This window comes from Macrobrachium nipponense, chromosome 28 (assembly GCF_015104395.2).
Source record: "Macrobrachium nipponense isolate FS-2020 chromosome 28, ASM1510439v2, whole genome shotgun sequence".
NCBI classification, from domain to species: Eukaryota; Metazoa; Arthropoda; class Malacostraca; order Decapoda; family Palaemonidae; genus Macrobrachium; species Macrobrachium nipponense.
The window spans coordinates 56,660,402-56,683,277 of NC_087217.1; the positions used below are offsets into that span (position 1 = coordinate 56,660,402).

Genomic DNA, 22,876 nt, shown 5'->3' on the forward strand with positions numbered 1-22,876 from the left:
TTATTTATAGTTAGGGGACTGCTAAAGTATTCTTTTTCTGTAATATATTTCTTCCGAATCCTCACCGAAACATTTGATTTTCGCCAAATGACTTAACTTCTGAAAAAAGGGTCTCAATGCCTACCCGTTAATTTTGCCATAAACCAGGTGCCGCATCAGTTTTTTTTTTTTTCCTCAACTTTATAACTGTCTTTACCAGGAACACCATGATTTACGGGCATATTTCAAGTTCCTCTTCCAGTTTAGAGTTGTTACACAAGAAAAACATTCTATATCTCCTTTATTCAAGTTCTCCTAGGAGCATTTCTCTGTCAGAGTCTGGAGTAACAATATGTATTTTGCTCAAAACCAGCTGTGGCATCAATTTTTTTTCTTAACTCGAGCACTGACTTTCACGGGAATAGGTACCATTATTTATGGGCAAGACTATCATTTCCTCTGTCAGTTTAGAGTTGTTTCACAAGAAAAAACATGCCTGTCTTTATCGAAGTTCACCCAGGAGCATTTATCTGCCTTTATGTGGCGTAACAAGATGTAATTTGCTCAAAAACTGGCCCAAGTGCCCAAAACATTTTGATTGCTGGAACTCATTTCCTGTGGCAACTTGGGTATTGGTGTCAGCAGCAATCTTAATTTTTGTAGAGAGATTTTACTGCTAGGCTGTGAAGACTATTATAAATAGGACTTTTTGTGCCTTCAGGTACTTGCACTTACAAGTTAATAATTATGCTAAAATTCATTTAACATGGATAACCTTACTGCTCACAAACGACAAAAACTCATTGAATTTGAAACTAACAAGAAACATTTACTCAATCATAGTTTCTCCCCGGGCTGGATGAAGTGAACATCTGTAAGCGCACACTTGTAATCAATATATTGTGAAATTCTATTGTGTTAGTATAAGTTTAACTGATTTGTTATCTAAATGCTTGCGTTCTTAAAGTAAAATTGTCAGTTATTTGCCTTGTCTTATGGGAGTTTAGAAATTTGACGTCGAATGAGAAAACATTTGTGCAATATACTTTGGGTTTCCATACATTACATAACAAGAACTAACGAATAAGAGCAAAGAATAAGTGGCTATATCGGCTTCTGAAAATGTTTTGAAAAGAGAGAGCTATATAAAGAGAACGTTGCCAGAACGCGGTTCTCTAGTTAGCAAGGAATTTGCGAGGGTTGTTTTGATGTTGCTCAAAGGTATCAGACGAAGGACGACCAAAATAACATGGTCATATTTTATTCCAAAATAACGCCGACTGAAGTTGAACAAAAAAGCACGTTGTTGTTGTTGTTGTTGTTTTTGGTTTGTTTATCGTGATGTTCAGTGGACACTAATTCGCCTGCGCGCCTCCACGCAGTGCTCTTCGTCGCGCCGTTTGTGGAATGCTAAATTCGCCGAGTGAAGTTATCGTGCCATTCGCCGGATGCTAATTGGACCGAAAGTCGCAAGAAGGAGGTCTTGAGAAATAATGCGCTTCTGCAGTCTGTCTGGACCGAGATGCAGTATGGATCTCGAGGAGCGAACGCTTGGAGATACTGAAAGAAAAATATCTCTCTCTCTCTCTCGGTCTTTGAGGTCCACACTCTCGGGAAGTTACTGGTATCCTGGTATGAAAAGATTTCATAAATAGACGAAACGGAACGGCTTCTTGTCGCGTGAATTTTCATTTTAAGATTGCAGTTTGGCTTGTTTTATTGACTTACATTTTATTTTAGCAGTTATTTAAAGGGGAGCGGTTTGAAAATATAGGGAAATTTTGATCATGATTTACATATTAGTAAGAAGGGAGTTTCCTAACATTGTGAAAGAATGGTATTTGTTATTTTATTTAATTAACATATAAAAACAGAAGACTTACACACACAGTATAGAATATATATATATATATCTATATATATATATATATATATAGATATATATATATATATATATTATATATATTATATATATATATATATATATATATACATATATATATATATATATATATATATTAATACAGAATAGAACTTAAATCATCATCTGAGTGTTAGATAAAATGGAGTGCAACATACATATCTTTCTTGGAATACTAAACTCGTAAATATTTTTTGATTGGAAAACTCAGAAAATATCAAGTTTTAATATGGAACCCCAAATCCCAAGTGTCATCTAGTATCCAGCCTCCTCGAGGGAGGTGATACCCCTCAAAGACCCATCTCGAGAGTCACTTCACATCGGATATGTTGGACCCACTCACCCACTCGCTCCTCATCCGCTGACGGATGGGAAGAGGAGAGGAAGAGCTCTCTCTCTCTCTCTCTCTCTCTCTCTCGCTCTCTCTCTCTCTCTGTTACATACACACATATTTATGCATTATATTTGCAAATATGTAAATTTACTATTTGTTTATGTTACATACACATACGTTTATGCATTACATATACATATATGTAAATTTACTATTTATTTATGTTACATACACAAATACGTTTATGCATTACATATACATATATGTAAATTTACTATTTGTTTATTTTACATATACACATACGTTTATGCATTACATATAAATATATGTAAATTTACTATATGTTTATGTATACATACATTATAATATATATATATATATATATATATATATATTATATATATATATTTCACAAGCTCAGGTGCACAGGTATTTTAAAATTTACACCCCATGAATTTTACGTTTACATGTTGGTAAATGATAATTAAAAGTCTGTAGTGGGTCCTCATTCACAAATATAAATTCAATCGCTAGACTCTTATCTGACTACAAACCCTTCCGACCACAGATTGCTGTCGTCGAAATAACCTCTCCACTTGCAGATTTGTCTTTTGACTCGTCTATTTTTGTTTTAGTCTGGTATTTCATCTACTTCGTTTCTTGTTTAGTTTTACACATTTGTTTTACCCTTTGCATTTGCATTTCATTTTTTTTTATTGAAGCTTGTGTAGTTACAAGTTTTCTCCGTAGGTTTTTATTTTCCACTGCATATGCATTTGGAATTCGTTCCGAGTCTGCAATATTCCCGGAAATAATTTGGGTTGATTGGAAAGTATTAGTAAAGATATTTAATTAAATTATACTTTCGTTGTAGGTTTCCTGACATTTCCTGTAACTGAAGAATACTAGCATTCAGTCCTTGGCTTTTGTCAGTACGTCAGTTTAGGAAATACGCAGAAACTGGTATTGCAAAGGTCAAATTACACGCATGAATCAAATCCAGTTAGATTAGTGGTGAAGTATATGTGCCATCATTATATTTCTAAACAGATTACAAATGTGATTTACGTTTTACAAAACAGGAATCTTTCGTAATCGTGATCCGGCTCTACTTAAAGGTCAGCTTGGTTACTTAGCTACTTGTGTAATTGATTCACCGCAGTTAATGTTGTCGATAGTTCCTAGACTGTGCATCGGTAACTTTCGTTTTATCGATACTTTAAGATATGAAGGGGTCTCTAGAATCACGAATTTCCTTAATTTACTTACTTTTCCTTGATTTATCTGTATTGTTTGATTTTTTAAAAGTTTCCATTGTTAAAGTAGAACGTCTGCCATCATGTAGAGATTAATTCATTAACTCTACTCGCACATGACTTTCAGGACTCATAATGTAGGTTCCATTTGTTTATGTACTGACGGTTTTACAACCGTGCGCTTTATATATATATATATATATATATATATATATATATATATATATATATATATAATATATATATATATGTGTGTGTGTGTGTGTGTGTGTGTGTATACATATATATGTATATATACACAATGTAAACAAACTGAAAATATTGATCACATCAGACAAGACGGAGAAAGTCCGTCTACCTGGAACCGCCCGAGCCAGGCGACAGAACGTGCCTTATCTCGACGAGATTTCACCCAAGGGCGCCGAACACATCACCATCTTCACATTGGGGGAGATGGACGATCTATACATATGCAGGAGTGTCTGCGCCAGTGCGTTTGTGTCTTCACAGAGAGAGAGAGAGAGAGAGAGAGAGAGAGAGAGAGAGAGAGAGAGAGAGAGAGAGAGAGAGAGAGAGAGAGAGAGAGAGAATTTACTCGTTTCCAGGACAGTCAAGTGTGCCTGGCAACAATTCACATAGAATCTGTAACTTTTCATTTGTACCAAATGGAGAATTTATTTTGTTCTATTATATTTTTCCCGACGTCCAGGGTCCTCCGCCTCGCATGTCCCTGGGTCGTTCCCATTGCAACTTTGCACTACAAACTTGAGCCTTCGTCATAACGTATTATTATTTGTGTATCTGAGTTTTGCGGGTTTTGCAAAATCCCCCAGTGAAAGTTTCGGCAGTCGTTGACGCAAATGCTATTTTATCTTTCACGGTAACGCTGACACTGACATTGTTTTAGTTCTGTGTCGTTCTCTCCGGGAAGGATTACGCCCTCTGACCCCTGCTTTCGTAGATAAGAATCTTGAGTAGATATTTGATTTCATGAACCTTTTCTGAACGTTTGTTTAGCGAGTTATTTGCTTCATTATTTAGTCTGCGTTTATTGGAACACGTGGGAACCACTTGTCCGTAAAGTATGTATAACCGAAAGGAGAATGATTAGCACATAAAAGATGAGTCCGAAACAACTGTCTCTTCTGTAAGGTCATATATTTGAATTAAAAAAGTTAAAGTCCTTCTGGGCATCAGTAGGCTCGTAAGGTGCTGATTTCAAGTTTCTATGTCCGGCAGCCAGTGGGTGAAGGTCCCAGTGCCTAAGGCACGTGACCTTTGTGTCGCTAGGCCCACTGTTAAGATTATATATATATAGTGTGTGTGTGTGTGTAAGTGCAGAGTATTGGATTCACCAGTCTTCTCAACATTTAACATTACATCCAACCTTAGCTCTTTGCTAATTCGCTATATGTTGAGTTTCAGAATTGGCAGTTGGTTGCCTTTGACGCCAGAAGGATATCCTCAATCTCCATCCGCCAATTAAGGGGATTTTCTTTAATCACGGGATCTATACAACTTCACTAAGCGGTCGTCTGCCTTGCGACACTACACTGGTATTGCATTTCCTATTTCACGGTTGCTGGATTGTACCTCTGGCAACTACCACAGTATACCGTTCCGTGGTGATTGACCTGGCATTGTGATCGCCTTTGTTCTAACGCGAAAGAGGCCCATCTGCTATTTATTAGGCATTTATTCCTCTGCTTCGGATACACTACATTAGTATCTAAAAACATTGGCACTTCCTGGGACAGCCGTATTCTCGATTCACCAGTTAAAGTATAAAATTGGCAGTGACATTACTTGTGATTTTGAAATCATAACGCAAGCAGATGACGAAACCTCACTTCATAGCTTTGAGTTCCAAACTATCAAACAGCTGGTTTCATCACTGAACAGTTTAGTCTTCTGCCCTTCAGTTTATAATAGCTTAAGATGTTCTTTTGTCCTCCTGATGCTTTCATGGTCACTCGATTTCCATATTTTGAGATGTTAGGATGGTTCTAATTTTGTTTCTATTTTTAGCATTTATATTTAACATAAATTTTCTTTGCAGAGTCATTTGCTTTGATTTTAATTGCTTTAATTTCTGTAGTTTACCCCTCATGATGAGGCCATGCTTCGAAACGTTGGCTGCAAGTAAATTTGAAACTTCATCAATTCCTTTTCGTCCTCATATATATAACATCGTGTACGTGTTTGGATACAGATACTGATTAATATTCACATAAGAATAAAAGGAATAGCAGTCTCTCTCTCTCTCTCTCTCTCATACGCGGGAAGTGTCATCAGTGCACCTCATGTAGTGCACTGCAGGCATTACTAAAGGATTCCCTTTCTTCTGTCTTTTCCAAACTTTAACTAGTGCTTCGTTTTGGGGTTTTCTCCCAGTTTCACCTTCAGTTGGCTGAACTTCATCACATTTATTTTCTGGATCTCTTCATCTAGCTGTCAATCTCTTTCGAAAAGCTTGTGTGTTAAACGCCAAATAATTGAGTTTCTCAGTGCTTGGTTAGAGTTCATAATTTATTCATTCTCTCTCTCCTAAATATGTTCGTTTTTGTACTATACATAAAATAATATTTAGTGAAATTATTGATAAGCCCATAATAGAATTTACACTCGCGTCAATGCAGTCATTGTCTTGCTCTCGCAACACTTCTGACTTTTACTGTTACTTTTCTGTTCTTCAATATTTGATCTCTTCGTAAGCCTGCACTTTATTTTTGCTTTCTGTTTTTCGATGTTTGCCGCAAGATATCTGATCCTTGTGCATTGTAATAAGAGTAAACACCATCTTTTCATGAGAATATTCGCCTCAAACACGGTCGCTTCAATTGCGGTCGAAGCCATGCCCATCTCTCTCTCTCTCTCTCTCTCTCTCTCTCTCTCTCTCTCTCTCTCTCTCTCGTATTCTTCATTTTATTCAAACGAACGCCATCAAAAGCCTGCCGAGGAGACCATCATTATACCAGGCGAGTATGAATGATACAAGAATAGAACGGGGTGGGAAGTAACTTCATGCCATTTGAATAGAAATTGTGAACAGCGGTGGAAATATGTTTTAGAAAGTGGCATCGCTGAAATTGGAGAAGATAATAGGACGGCGCTGGTATTGTGTCCTGGGTTGAACTTGATCCAGACGGGAAAGAATGGCTGGGAAGGAGAGAGAGAGAGAAAGAGAGAATTTTTTTCACTAAAAGCAAAAAACTGTCGAAGATTAGAAACTTTTAAAGCTAAGAATTTGCCGAACTGAATTAAAACTTTGCCTAAGGTGTAAATGCAATCATTAAAACTATGTTCATTTTTCCATCAACTCTGACTTCTCGGTAACTATCTCCTCGAAGAAAGGCGATACTGGATGCTGGGAAGAATAATAATCACAAACTATTTTAATCAAATAACCTGATGCAGAAAAGTTTTTTCTTCTATATAATATATATATATATATATATATATATATAATATATATATATATATATATATATATATATATCGAGCTACAATGTCCTTCAATATCTAATTCGCTCTACCTCGGAATTAATATATTTTCATATATGCTTAACCGAAGGGGAATTTCTATTATCGAGAAAAAATTCCCCTTCGGTTAAGCATATATGAAAATATATTAATTCCGAGGTAGAGCGAATTAGATATTAAAGGACATTGTAGCTCGATATATGTATATGAATCACGGAAAAGTGATATGACTTATATATATATATATATATATATATATATATATATATATATATATGTATATGTATATGTATATGTATATATATATATATATATATATATATATATATATATTATAATCGATTACTGAAACTTCATGGATCAGGATGACTCTCTATGAAGCTTCATAAACCAGGCTCCTCAGCTCTGGTGGGTACTGCTGCATTTTGGTAAGCTGCCCTATAGTCTATTTTGTGATCATTTGTTAGTGTAAGGTGGATGTAACATTCTATGCTTTGCTGTTGAGAGCATCAATGAAAAGAAGGGTCTTATTTTTGATGGCTTCTGTTGGATTTCAGGGCTGGTGCTAGTTTTACTGCATTGTTAGTGTCTTTGGTGGCAATGAAGATATCATCCACATTTCTGACATGGATGCTTAGTCTCTGGTGATAGCTGAATGCCTTGTGTACAACAGCAGCCATACACAAGTTGGCAAAGAGAACGTCAAGAGGTAATCCTTCTGCCACACCATTGTGCGAGAGGAAAGGGGTCCCCATTATGTATGCCAGTAGTATTTCCACCAGTTCTTCACATGGATTGTGAGAGGGTCAATGCCCGTCTCCTCAAATGAAGCATATGAAGCATCGGTTAAAAGGCTTTCTGCATCCACAGATGCTTTGGTGCTTTTATCGATGTGTAAATTCAATGAAGGCCTGCGAAGAACAGCCTGCAGTTGTGTAGGATGTTAAGTTGTTGAGGTTTATGACCTACGCTATCTTGTCGGGGATGTCAGCTGGGATGTAGAGGGTTTAAGTGGGTTACCAGGTTTATGGTTTTGACAGTTCCATAGCAGTATCCAGGAATGTATTTGCATCCACCTTAGGAAACTTTACATCCTTCGTTGGAGGGAGTATCACTAAGAGTCCGCAGCCACCCCAACCTGGTAAACAACTTTGCAATGAAGAACTACATTGGTCCCCAGGTGATCCTAGAAATTGGGGACCATTGTGGTTTACAAATTTAAATGTTCAGAAAGGAATGCAAACCCCAAAATAAAAGTTATGTTAGGCACATGATGACATATTTAAGCTTTCACAATAATGGAACCATCCACAAGCATTTTATGACAAGACAAATTTTCACGATGCTGCTCAGTGCTGCAACTGGCCCACTCACCACTCAGTGCCACACCAACCTACCTACCAACCTCAGTGCCACACCAACCTACCTTTGTCATACCATACCAGCAAGTTATGGTATGACAAAGGATAAACACTCATGCTCCTACTTGTTACACTGAGGTAGTACCAGCCTGGATGGCTCTGCTTGTTCTGGAAATTATGAGAATGGAAGAGATGATAAAAGTAGTCAGGATACTGTCTTTCTTGCTTCAGTAAATAAGTCAGCCTGCCCTGCCACAGACTCCAAGGATTGGGTGGTCCTTTGCCAGTGGAACTTGCATAAGTGAAACAGTCTCAGTCCAGCATCTGGAGTGGCTAACTGACATTCAATGTCATGTGTGGAACAAATTCTTTGAGTTAGACAGGAGGCTGTCCCATTATGTCCCATAAGTGGAAGGTATGCTCAGCAAAGAAGATGACCATAACTATGGACCCGAGAACTCGTTGAAATCTGATAGGTCTACCAAGTTGCTGCCTCCTCCACCCACTTGGCAGAGGAAGTACTACCTTCCAGAGTTAGCTGAAGCCTGCCATTCACAGGTGGAACCATTATTCTGATCAGACGGTTGCATGGGTTATCAAGAATGGATGTAGACGGTATACAACAGGAGAGAGAGCACAAAGTGAGGAGAATTGCCCCATTGTTAGCAAGTACAAACTTTTTTGGTGCTAGCCTTGACCCCTTTCTACCCACATGAGGTCACTCACTTGTGGTAGCGCCTCAATATTTGTTATTACCTAGGGTTGGATGTATAACACATAATCGATTGCATTCCCTCTATCTAACTACGTCCTCCCTACAACATCTGTATTCAAGCTTGGTGGGTCAGACACAGGTAAATTACTCAATAGCTCGTCCTATGTATGACTAGGTTAGTTGCTCAGCTTCTCTTCTAAACAAGGGGTGGGGGTGGGGAGAGCATACTGTCTTGGTTATTTAGTGATACTGTGCCACCTTCCAAACATTCTTCCCTACTTGGGGGACTGGGATCTCGTAATGTTTCTTCCTGGAATGAAACTCTAGCTGTACTTTAGTGTAGTTTCCTGCCTTCCCAACGCTCACTTGTCAGAACAGATAACAGGGTACAAAAGGCAACTTCCCACGCTCACCTACATAACTTGGGAAGATGATATTTCAGGGTGGCACATCAACAGCCACAATTTCGAGGTAATTCATCCCCAATTTGATGATAATTTGCACTTAACAACATATACAAACCCAAGTTTCTTTTTTTTTTCTTCCTACATAAGCAAACCTGAGTCTTGTAAGTTATAATTTCACTACTGCCACCCCCAACAATTGCTCTATTGCCGAAGAGGAACTTATGCTGTTCACACTATGTGCGTGAGCAGCCAATTTTGAAACCTTATTTCCAGGCGTCAGCTGCTTCCACCTGAGCCGAGAGAGTATCCACTTGGCTTGCATATCTAGTAAAAATCCAAATTATCTTACAATTTGCTGAATAGACTCAATTTTCATATTTTTAGGTATATGAAAGACGCGTTTCTTAAGAAGCTAAAGAAAAAAGTGCTAGACGAAAATGAAGCACATCTTCGAACAACAGGAAAAAACGGCATTTAAAAAAAAAGGCGTTATCAAATAACTTGATAACAGCTTCGCTGTCGGCTTGCGATAGGATGGGAATCAACAACTTTTTTAAAGCTCATTTCGTTTTATTACTCTTATCACGTGACGTAAGAACACTTTTTATTATGCATTTTATGCCTCTAATTATAAGAAAATGAGGCTTTTTACCACATTTTTGTAAGGCCCTTTTTTTCGAAATCTGCGTCTTGTGTACTGAACGTATATACGATGCGTCATAGTTATTATTATTATTTCTCATCAAAAAATAAATATATATGTTTTTATCACTAAAGAGTATTATTTCACTGAAGAACGTAATTCGTTTATAACAGATTTTTACGTTTAATGTTTTACTTTCTTCCAACCAGCAGTTAATCTTTTATTTTATTTTTCCCATATATATATATATATATATATATATATATATGTGTGTGTGTGTGTGTGTGTGTGTGTGTGTGTGTGTGTGTGTGTGTGTGTGTGTGTGTGTGTGTGTGTGTGTTACCAAAGAGTGTTATTTCACTGAAGAACGTAACATAACTGTCTTTTATGACAGAATTTTATGTTTAATATTTTACTTTCTTCCAACCACCAGTTAACTTTTTTCCCTAGGACAGTTCCTATCTGTGAAAATCTTATGCTGTCATTGTGTGCATCCTCCGGCATGATTTTTAAATCAGTTTCATTCGGAGTATGCACTTTTGTATTCATTTGATAATGTTGCGTTGGTTCCTGTTTAACGTTTTGTTCATTATTATTTAACTACCAAGACTTTCATTTGAGTTACTTTGCTCTGGAAAATAATTTCCTGTTCAATTTAGATAATATATATTATTTCTCTAAGGTATTTTTTAATATTTGAATATCTATTTTTATGTCTTATGTTTTGAGTCCATCAACTGCTTAATAAATGTAATTCCAGTCTTATATATATGTATATCAGTATTTATATTCACATATATAAACACACACACGCACACACAACAATTTTAAAACTAAGAAATAGTTGTTTAAATAGTATTTAATGTAACTAAATTATAAGCTAATGGTTAAATCAGTCAAACATCGGAGATTAAGCTAGAAGTTTAAACTAACCTCCTAGTCGTAGGGTTCCTCTAGATTTTATAGGTATGTCTATAGTATTCATTTTGTTGTCTGATAAAATATGAAAGAGTAATGCTTTGTCTTTTGGCTGGTTAAAATAAACTGATTGTATGTTCCATCATGTTACTGAATATGAATAAATAAAAAAAAGGCTTTTATTTTTGGTCTTAAATCTTCTGTAAATTTCAGCTCTAATAAAGAGACGTACAGAGCTTTTTGTTATGTTGTTGAAACTTGTGCTTTTCGCTTCAGCTTGCATGCTTGGTTGTTTTGCTTTCTCTCCGTTCTTTTGTTTTCGGCTGAGATCTGAAAATGGAGTACGTTCATCATTTCTCGTAATTACTTGCGATTTTAGGAGATTTCGCGATAGTTGGGCAACGCTGCTGAACTTCCCCAGTTGTAATCTCTAGACAGCAGAATAACAAGTTGCCTAAGATGTCGTCCCGCTATTAATATTTCATTTCAGTCAGTTCGTCAACGTCAATGGGCAGGCTGCATTTAACGAAAGGTTAAATAAACGTTTAATATATATATATATATATATATATATATATATATATATTACCATAATCGCAAAACAAATTGATGAATGCTTGATTGCTTTATATTGACCTGTCGGTGCAGAATTCTTCTGGATAAATGGGAAATGAGATGAAGATGTAATAAATAAGGAGGGACGTGTTTTCTCATTAAATATCCGTTATTCGACGGTTGTAATGTAAACTCATATTTACTAAATTCAACTAAACCATTCGATTGAGAATTTATCAGTCATCTTAAGGCAAATATACCAGAAATTAGACTCAGTTGGCAATATATATATATATATATATATATATATATATATATATATATATATATATATATATATATATATATTATATATATTATATATATATATATATATATATATATTATAAATGTGAAGTTGGAATCTCATAAATTTTTTTTATCTCTTACGCCGAAAGTGAATTAGTTTAATAAAGCCTTGTTGACGTTTTATAAAGGTTAATTCTACGCAAAATGTCAAAACCACATTCAGCTTCCGCCACGCCATTGTACCACGAAATTCAAATGGCAATTGAAAGGCCAGTTGCAACAAATTTTTCATTTATACGTTACGAATTAAATCATTTACTCGCGTAGTTAATACGTTACGATTTAAATAATTTACTTCCGTAGCTATGACGTTGAATCGTAGTTTACAGCTGTCTTGGACGTTCGCTAAAATTTCGTAATATGCATCACGAGTGAATTCATTATTTCATTTAAGATGTCCTTTATGACTTGCTTGGGAAGACATATGAAACTGTGAGACAGAGATTAAAGCATTTGAGTAACTGAATTGGTGCGTTCTATCGTTAACTGGTATTATACATTAAAGCGCTGAGTCAGATAATGATGTAAATTATGTTTTGTCCCTGATATATGTTGATTTTTTGGTAAAATAATTTAGAAAAAGCACTTCTTGAACCTGGATGAGGAAAGCCCATCCTCACACAGATCTGTCAGCCGACAACAAACGAAAGGGGTAGAAAATTAAAATGATAACAAAGGAGAAGTATACTTTGATTTTATTTTCTTTTTGGAGTTATTAAGGCTTAAGTAAGAACCTCTCACACTTTCTCTTTTGCTGTTATCAGAAGGCGAAGACCTTGTACAACTTTATTAGTCTAAGTTGAATGACATATGATTTGATGTATTGATTCTTTCCTGGGGTGGTGAGGACTTCCCAGGTTCACGCCCCTCCCTGCTTCCCAGGTCGCGTGTGATGACGGAGGGCGAGGCCATCCTGCCAACAGCGGCGGCGGCAGCGGCGGTCCAGGGGTCTGTAGTGGCCCCGGCGGCGGCGGCGTCGGCGTCGAAGGGAGGGGGGATCGGGATCCCTGCTGCGGCGCCGCCATCGTACCCCGTGGTAGGCCAGAGCTCCGGGTGCCTCAACCCAAGAGGCCCCAACCCCGAGCCTCCGGAGGTGAGTGAAACGGAGTGTGACCGGGACATTCTGCCTCCCCCGAGGAGGTACAGTGACGGTAAATACAAAGGGAGGATGCTCGACTACTCTATAGCCGTCTGAAAGAAATAGGTGTCAGGACGAAAGAAAGGGTTTCGGAGACAGTGATGATGATGATGATATCTGGGTTAGAGTGTCTTTTCTAAGCTTTTGCTCTTTATCGTTAGCCTGTTGATGTATGTAATAAATATTTTCCAAGGGAGTGCTTCAAACATTTTCAATAATTGAATGACGCATGTCATGTCTCATCGATAGTGAATGGAAATCACTGCAACACCAACAGAAAATGACAAAGTAAAAGTTATACTATATGACTGCACCTGTAGAAAAGAATAAAATACAAATATGTTCAGGACTGATTAGTACTAATAACCGCTTATCAGAAGTGATGTAGTGTCATAAACTTCATGAATGGCGGAGTGCTTGTAGCTCTGCAGCGGACGAAATATTAATACGGAAAATTCGACGAGCATGAAGCCAAGCCATGCAGAAAAACGTGAGAGAACCAGTTCATAAATAAACGACGAAAAGAATGGATATGGAACTAGGAACAGCGCTCAACGAATTCAAGGATTTTCTAGGATTGCTCATCTTCCACATTACCAGATCGCTAAGAAATAAAAAGAAAACAAAATCCCTTCCAGAACTGAGCGATTTGCTATCACAGCTCGTCCAGGTTACCAGCTCTATAGATTAATGAAGATTTAATATTGTATTTTCTTTTGATGATTACAGGGAAAATTAATTTTTATTTTTCAAAATCGTTAAGTTTATTATTGTTACAGAAAATTATCAATATTTTCAGCTTGCCCGAGAGAATTTATAATAAAGTTTTGAAGAGAAGTTATGTAATATATATATATATATATATACTATATATATATATTATATATATATATATAATATATATTATATATATCTTATATATATATATATAGTATATATAATTATTTATTATTATTATTATATATACACCCATATATATATATTATATATATATTTATTTATATATACACACATATATATATATATATATATATATATATATATATATATATATATATATATATATTGCCTTTATATATTGAACTGTTGCTTAGAAATAAGGAACATCTTGATAAATTGGAAGAGCTCTAATGGAATTTCATACAGGGATTTGTAAGTTCTTAGTTTTTATAAATAAAAAATATAAATTAAATTACAAAACAGAACGTACATTCTGCATGTAAGAGTGAATGTTCACTAAAAGCTAAAATTCTCACAAAAGCAGGTATTCTTCATTTCTGTTTTAACGCATTCTATAACGAGAGAGCTATTACATGAATTCACAAGCGCCTTGTAAGAACTAGAGTTTGCATCTAGTCGACATGGCAGTTAAAACTAATTTTAACTTGTTTTGTACTGTTTCTACATAGCGATCAAGCTTAGCTTTTACAGTCTTAAGGTAATTTGTTACTTCAGTGCATATGTTAGAATATTATATATATATATATATATATATATATATATATATATATATATATATATATATATATATATGTATGTAGTAAGTTTGTGACGTCCTTCAACAGAACAAACTTGAATTGAAAGAACTTCACTTTTCTGACATTACTGCTATAAGATGATAAAAATTAAGGAGAGAACAAAAATAGTTTACATTTAAGAGAGTGTAGCCCCGTTCTGTCACCCGTGTAAAAATTTTTTTTTTTTAAATATGTCAAAATTAACACAAGATTAAAAAGAAAGAGAAAAAACTCCCATTGTAAAACCACTCAAAAATGGACAATGAGGGACGCCAGGACCCTTATCGTTTGACAGATATCGTCGGCTTTACCCGACAATTGAAAGCGAGCGTCATCGGAACAATATAATTGTCCTGAAATCTTCGCTGTCGAGTTTAAAACCAAAATACCATTTCGATTATTCTGTATTATTAGTATTTAGTTGTCCGTAATCTCGCAGCGAATTCCTCAAAATGGGACCCTAATCAGACCATTATTTTAGGTAATTGGTGAAACTCGAGCGAATCGCGTCGCAATTGTTATCGAATAAATATCCGACAATTAATGAGTTTCAAGTATTTGCAGGGATTTGTGCGAAATCAAGCAATCAAAAAAAAAGTATGTGAATTAATTATAACGTTATTGTGATTAACCATAAATGCATGATTTATGCGCTTAACATTCATATTGCAGAATAATGGAGCCCACTCAATATTGTTTTATCAATAAAGGATAGGCTTTGTTCATTCGATATTTACAAGGAAAGGACTTTACTCATGTTTTTGGTTGAAGGGCAGACTGCAGCGTACAAATGCAGGCCTCATTTGTGAAACGCATTTTTAATTATCGCTGACATGAACCCTCCCTAACAATTTTATGCATAATTACCTGAAACTGTAGTCTTAAATAAACCAACAAAATCAAAAGGTATGACAATGAGAAACTAAAGTCTCGACCAAACGAATAGAATCGAACATTTGGCTATTCACACACACGCCGTAAACAACGTTACATCAAGATCGCCATCATTTTCAGGTAACGATGATAAATTCGGCAGTGGAACCAAGGTAACAAAACCGCCGCTCGTACAACCATCTGGTGCCCAATTCATCATCGCGGATTGATACTTCAACACGAATTATGTTCCCAAACTATTGTAAGTGCATTAGCACGGCACTAGGCGTAGATGAACACAAGAGTTCTAAATGCGGGTGTTTGATTGCCTGCCATTTCGAAAGATACTATCTAAATTTCTTTAAAGACAGCTACTTTTTTTTTTTCATATGAAGCTTAAAATCACGAGAAATATAATCGTTAATTATTTTTACTGATTGAGCAGATGATTCAGGCACGAGTATTTATAATATTCCACATTGATATTGACATAAAACTTTGCCTAATTAATTAAAATTCCTGTAGAATCGGCTTACGCCACCACCATGTATTTATAATATATATATATGTGTATATATATATATATATATATATATATATATATATATATATATATATATACACACACACACACACACACACACACACACACACACACATATACAAGCGCCAACAAATATTATAAATACTATTCAACTTCACCCATATTAATTTGTCATCAACTAAGTTACGAGTTTAAATATTGGTTCAGTTAAAGAATATTGACTTGAGTAAATGAAAAATGGCATTTGTAGTAGAGCAATAGCCGTAAAAGAGTAATGGAGTAATGAGAACTACAATACCTATTCTTTCTGACTACTATTTCTCCTTACTACTTGACTACTATCGTTACTACTATTGAAATTTTTTCATTCACTCACTACATTGAAACGCGCGGAATTTTCAGCCTAAAAATGGCTCTCCGAATGAATATTTAAATTGTTTTGATCCTTTAGGAGGTGAGTTGCTCAACCGTTGGACCCCAGTCTCTCCCCTACACAGAGGCACACACATCCTGAAACTGCTGCATACGATCTCTATCCCACTCACTTATGCACATACATTCACATTATGCATAAGTTGAAATGCAATTTCTCGCTCTCTTTCATAAAAACGTACGTAGCTTCTCTCTCTCTCTCTCTCTCTCTCTCTCTCTCTCTCTCTCTCTCTCTCTCTCTCTCTGTCTCCAAATGCGTATTCTTTGTTCAATATCACACAATGCATTTTTTCTCTTGCGTAAAGACGTCAGTGTGTGTGTGTATGTATGTATGTATGTATGTATGTATGTATATATATATATATATATATATATATATATATATATATATATATATATATATATATATTTATCCAAACGTTGTGAATTATATTCTAACATGATAGTATTACTGTGGTATACAAAAAGTCTTTTTCTGTGAACAGGATCGAGCGACGAATGTTCTTTACATGTTTTGACTCGTGTGTTGCACCCATTTACGTTTTCCATATTTTTCATTATGAACAAAATAACAATTAATGTTTGTTTATTTGTCAGGCGATAAATATCCGCTATCCAAGATAAATAGAACCTGTTCGTTTTGCTGAACAGAATTATGCCATTTATATTTTCACACGGGGAAAAAGTTACATTATTTACTACTTTTAAATCGACAGTTTCAAAATGTTTCACTAAATTGTGATCTATGAACAGGTCGACCGTATTTGCTTGGATTCGTAAAGCTAACAGATGCATAGTGTATTTGCAGAATAATGGTATACGTGGCTTGTTATAATGTATAGTATGGATATAACTTTCTTGTGGATTAAACTGAAAATTTTTATTTTCACAAATGACAAGAAGGACTTGCGGCAGATACTAATATTTGACAATATTGATTAGACGCATCTGATGTGGCCGCTTCCTCAATTACCACCAGAGATAATAATCGAAAATGTAGACTAATTTAGAGGCGATTCTTAGTATTCTAAGTAATTTCGACAAGTAACAGCAGGCAATTCATTTAATAATATTATTGTGATGTCACAGTGAAAAAAAATCCTTCATGTGATTAATGAAATCTGTCTTATTTCTTCTATCCACTAAGTTAACATCTAATTTATAACGAAATTATTGTATATAATTTGCCTCTCGTTATTCAACTTTGCACGGGGGTGTACATGCACTCAGTTCGTTTATATATACAGTATATGTATACTCTATATATATATATATATATATATATATATATATATATATATATATATATATATATATAGATATATATATATATATAACACAGGACTCCTTACCACGCTTCCACTCTAGGTAATCCGGAACATACATTACGTCATTAGACATACAGTATATATATTATGTATTTCCATGAGGAAATATTTATTACTTTACGCATACTTGTCAGTGATATAACTTATTTCACACATTCCAGACCATTGTTTTTCAACGCCGCTGTTTAGACTTGCATTTATTTATCTATCTATTTATTTATAGCACCAGTGAGTGTCTAGTGGTTCCAACGTCTTGAGACTGTAAGAGGTTAAACCTTTAGAGTTTTTCCATACATGAAATTGGCTGTCGACAAAATTCTTATTTTGTTGGAAAGCTCCATTGTTAATTGAACATAATAAAAATAAGAGTATCTTAAAATAGTAGAATGTTGTCATGATATAATTTGATTAAATTAAGAACTGAAAATTATATACATAGTATCTACTAAAATGTGTATTTTACATATATATTAATTATATATATATATATAATATATAATATTACTATATAATATATAATATATTATAAATATTATTATATATAGTATAATATATAATATTATATATATATATATAAATATAATATTATTATAATATATAATGATACATAACTTGTTTATATTATTAACGGGATGATTTTTCCTAATTATTACCATATATGATTCAATTAGCATTTGCAGTGGGATACTGAACTTTTACACTAATATTTAAAAGTGGCAGAATACTATAATTAAGGATAAAAACTATTTGTTAATGTGATGACGATAAAATAAAGACCCATCAGTGTATCCATTGCTCAAAGACTTCACGAAATACAACTTTTACACTACAGGAACTTGCAACCTGAACCTATATAGCGTGTATTTTTACAAGTGCAGGACATTTATTAGCTTCGTGGTAAACGGAAGACGCTGAAGTGATATAGAAATTAGTCAACTGTGAGAAGATACCATGTCTGAGCATTGCAGTCATGCTATATTTATCCATCCGTCATGATGTACTGTGAGCGGTTTATTCGTGAATGCTGTTAGTAAATTTGCTGAAAGTTTTATAATAAATGTTGTATAAATATAAATTATTTATAATATATATATATATATATATATATATATATATATATATATATATATATATATATAATTAATATATATATATATATATATATATATATATATAATAAGCATATATATATTCAGCTGGAAAATATATATGTATGTACATATCGTGTGTGTAAACTGTATTATTTACGCACACGTCAGGTTATTGAAACTTGTATACATGATAATCAAGGTTAATTTACATACCTGGATCACCGCAGAAACGAAAGCCTAATTATTGAAATGCATCCTTATATATATGATTACTGTCGTCTCTGATCGTCATTTTTTCCACGTGTTTTCGATGTCGAGTCGCGTGTCGGACAGTAAGGGAAGCATCCCAGTCATTCACACCTTTGTCATAGGTAAGAGAGAGAGAGAGAGAGTGGCTGACATCCGCCGAATGAACGCATGTGATTGGCTGAGACACGTTCTGTGATCACGTGACCACTGGAAAGTCTGTTCTTCCTGAAATTCTATCGGTAACAGGTTGGATTCTCGAAGAGGACTAAAGTTATATTTGCACTTTGGTGTGAGCCCAATTTCAGGCCTCCGCCTTCATGCGCTGGGTAAGTTTGACTCGGTTCTTGTTAAAATTTACATTTACTGGAGTATATTCAATTCTTCAATCACACCAAGCGTGTTATCTCACACTCAAAATTGTGTATTTTAAAGCCTCGATTAAACTATGTTCTCAACTGTATCACAAGCTCTGAAAAAAAATCAAAATTCAGTCAAACGTAAATTTTAGATTTCATGTCAACTTCAAGAATTCAATCCAACAAACTTCAATGTGTAAGATCTCAAGACTGTGATAGATGTTCTTTCGTTCGTTTCATCTTCGTTCCTAATGTATGATCTCAAAAGAATTCACTCTAGGTGTATATAGACTTTGTATTATTTATGAATTAATTTATTATGTACCATACTTTGACCAAATATGTCTAGTGAAAAAGTAAAATACTGTTTATGTATAAAATGAGAATAAAGAAAGTTCTTTAATGGAGTCGTTTCGTTATTCAACCCTGTTACAAATGACGTATGTCCAGGAAATTGTACCGAATGGCGTTGTTGTAGACGACATCGCCTCATTAAAAATGGAATTTTACAACGAACGAGTCATAACCAGACTCTCGCAACAGCTGTCCAAACATTAGAGTATAAAAGGTTACGACACACTTCATTATATGTGAGGGGGAAATGTACGGTGAACTAGGACGCAAATATGCTTTTGTAGTAAAGTGCCTTCCGTGAAATGCGTTTGAACATATATTGTCATAAAGAGGATATATTACTAGACCTCGCAAGTGATTTGTAAATTGTGGGGACTTCCAAGTTGCTGTGTATTGTTTGTCTCGCGTCAATTTCCGGGAAGGTATTTGATTATTACTCTTCAACATTTTCCTGTAAAATAATTGTTTTTAATAGCACTTGCCTTGTAAGTGGTTCCTGCATGACACACACACACATACACCTATATAGAATGTGAGCACAGTATAGTTTGGGCGTATGGAAATAGTAGACATTAAATTGGTGAAGAGAAGACATAATTTGGCAATATTTGGAGGGGAGGATTAACTAAAAAAAAAAAGAAGCATTGGAAAGAGACTTTATATTCGGGGAGCCCCGTATATAGGTTTATGAAGCAGTAAGCTAATGTTGTCGAAGTTCCAAGCTCATGAGGTTTATCCACAACTCAGTAGGCAATGAATAAATGTGGCAATGACTGTTGTCTTGCTTTTATCACTGGAACCAAGAAAATGGATATGTGTATGTATCTAAATGTGAGTTTTTTTTTATATACGCTAATTCTCTATTAAAGGAGTAATTTTTTTTTTATCCCCCAGAAGATGAGAAAAGGTCCGTAAAACGCGTATAAATAGTTAAGCATTTCAGAGGGGAAGCTGATGTGTTGCTCACTGGGTTTCGGTACAAGCGATATGGAAAGTTTCTGGAGGTATAAACGTACAGCAGTTATACCATTCGTCTTGCTCTTAACGCTAAGGCTAACTTATATAAGGGAGGAATGCATCTCCAAAAATAGTCAGGTACACAGGTGCACACCAACACACTTATCTCATTGGTTATACTTACATACGTTTTAATTATACACCATTTTAACATTTTATATATATATTATATCTATAGTATATATATATTATATATATATATATATATATACTAATATAATATATATACATATATATGTAATATATATATATATATATATATATATATGTATATATATATATATATATATATATAATATATATATATATATATATCTATCTATAATACTTAAATATTATTATAATGCTTTTATTATTAATAAATATATCATGGGAGTCCTTGATATAATTCTAAGCAAGCCTTTTCTAGGGAAGCCTTGACTCCAAACAATTCCCAATTATACTTTCTTTTCACCAGATTATTGACCTCCATCCCTTCCACAAGACCAAACCATCTCATTAAACGTCGATCTAAACTATTATTGATATTAATAACAAGATTTCTTCTACATATCTCAACATTTCTCAACTGAGTTTTTCTTAGGCCACATTTACAACGCAAACAATTTATATATTTAATAATTAAACGGAATTCGACAGGAATATGTACATCAGATTGGGAATCATATTACATCTCTACATAGTCGAATGCTTAAGTCGACTGTTTATCACTGTATTTCAAAATTGAAATGTAAGCGTTCGAACTTGGCAGAGACAGATGCAGCTATCGATTATAATTTCCCCTTGTAAGTTATTCCCAGGGTCAATTGAATTCCATGTATAAAAATTAACGTGTATAAGTTAAATCATTAATATAAGTGTATATAATAAAGCTTGGTCATGAAAATATTTGATATTTAACCATTCGTTAAATTATATCCATATATAAATTTTAATTCTTTAGTTCACTAGATTATTTTGGAATTTGTTTTTCGTTCCGTTGGAGAATTATATATATATATATATATATAAATATATATATATATATATATATATATATATATATATGCTAAAATATTGGAGCTGCAGCTCTCGAAATCATACTTGTAGGCGTCCAGGGAAAGGCATTCGATATAATTGAAGGTTTATTGCCAATGCCGACGTTTCACAACTACATTGTTGCATCTTCAAGGCTGAAATACAGCGAGTTGATTCTTAATAATTAATCATAAAAACACTTATAATGACATATAACTAAAATCACTACAGTTATCTCTTATTTAAAATATTGACTCATTTTGTTCTCAACAAACAGGAGTATATCAATAAAATGGAAAGCATATTAAACGACCGAACGAAATTCGAAAAAGTAGGTTTTCCAGACCTTCATAATATCATCAAAACAGAGGATAAGATAAACAGATTTTTAAGGACATTAAAGCAAAACAAAGTTATATATGAAAACACCTACCCATACATTTTTGTCACAGGTTCGTCATATGGAGTGATGTATGGTTTGCCCAAAGTGCACAAGGCAGGGACTCCAATGCGGCCCATTCTCTCTTCTATGAATACAGCAAATTATAGAATAGCCAAATACCTTGTTCCAATATAAGAACCCTTAAGCAGAAATTCTTACTCAATAAAAATTCTGCTAGTTTCAAAGATAAGATTATTAAAGAGGATTCTGACTTATTCATGGTTAGCCTGGATGTGGAATCTCTATTCACAACCGTCCTAGTGGGAGAGACCATCGAGATAATTTTAAATAAGTTGTTTTCTAGTGAGGGTGTTTTATTCCATAATTTGAACAAGACGTCATTTAAGCAATTTTTAGAATTGGCCGTGCTGGACACGGCCTTCATTTTTAATAACGTTGTATATAGACAGGTGGAGGGGATGGATGGCAGTGGGAACCCCTTTATGTCCGGTGTTCGCCAATATCTTTATGAGTTCTCTGGAAGAACAGGCGCTGGATAGTTGCCCTCTTTCTTTCCACCCTTTGTTTTATAAACGTTACGTCGATGACACGTTTGCTCTTTTCAAGAGTGATTTTAATGCCGACTCCTTTTTAGACT

The 22,876-nt window shown here is 34.5% G+C and overlaps 1 protein-coding gene across 2 annotated transcripts in view; it reads left to right on the forward strand.

The window, feature by feature from the left end:
• The window catches only part of LOC135201756 (cell adhesion molecule Dscam2-like), a 180,581-nt gene extending 166,691 nt beyond the window's left edge, over positions 1-13,890 (forward strand). For both annotated transcript variants that reach the window (XM_064230993.1, XM_064230994.1), the window contains exon 31: positions 12,803-13,890. In XM_064230993.1, coding sequence (XP_064087063.1) covers positions 12,803-13,115 — 313 coding nt within the window. In that variant the 3' untranslated portion in view covers positions 13,116-13,890. The remainder of the gene's footprint in view (positions 1-12,802) is intronic.
• Positions 13,891-22,876: the final 8,986 nt, after the last annotated feature.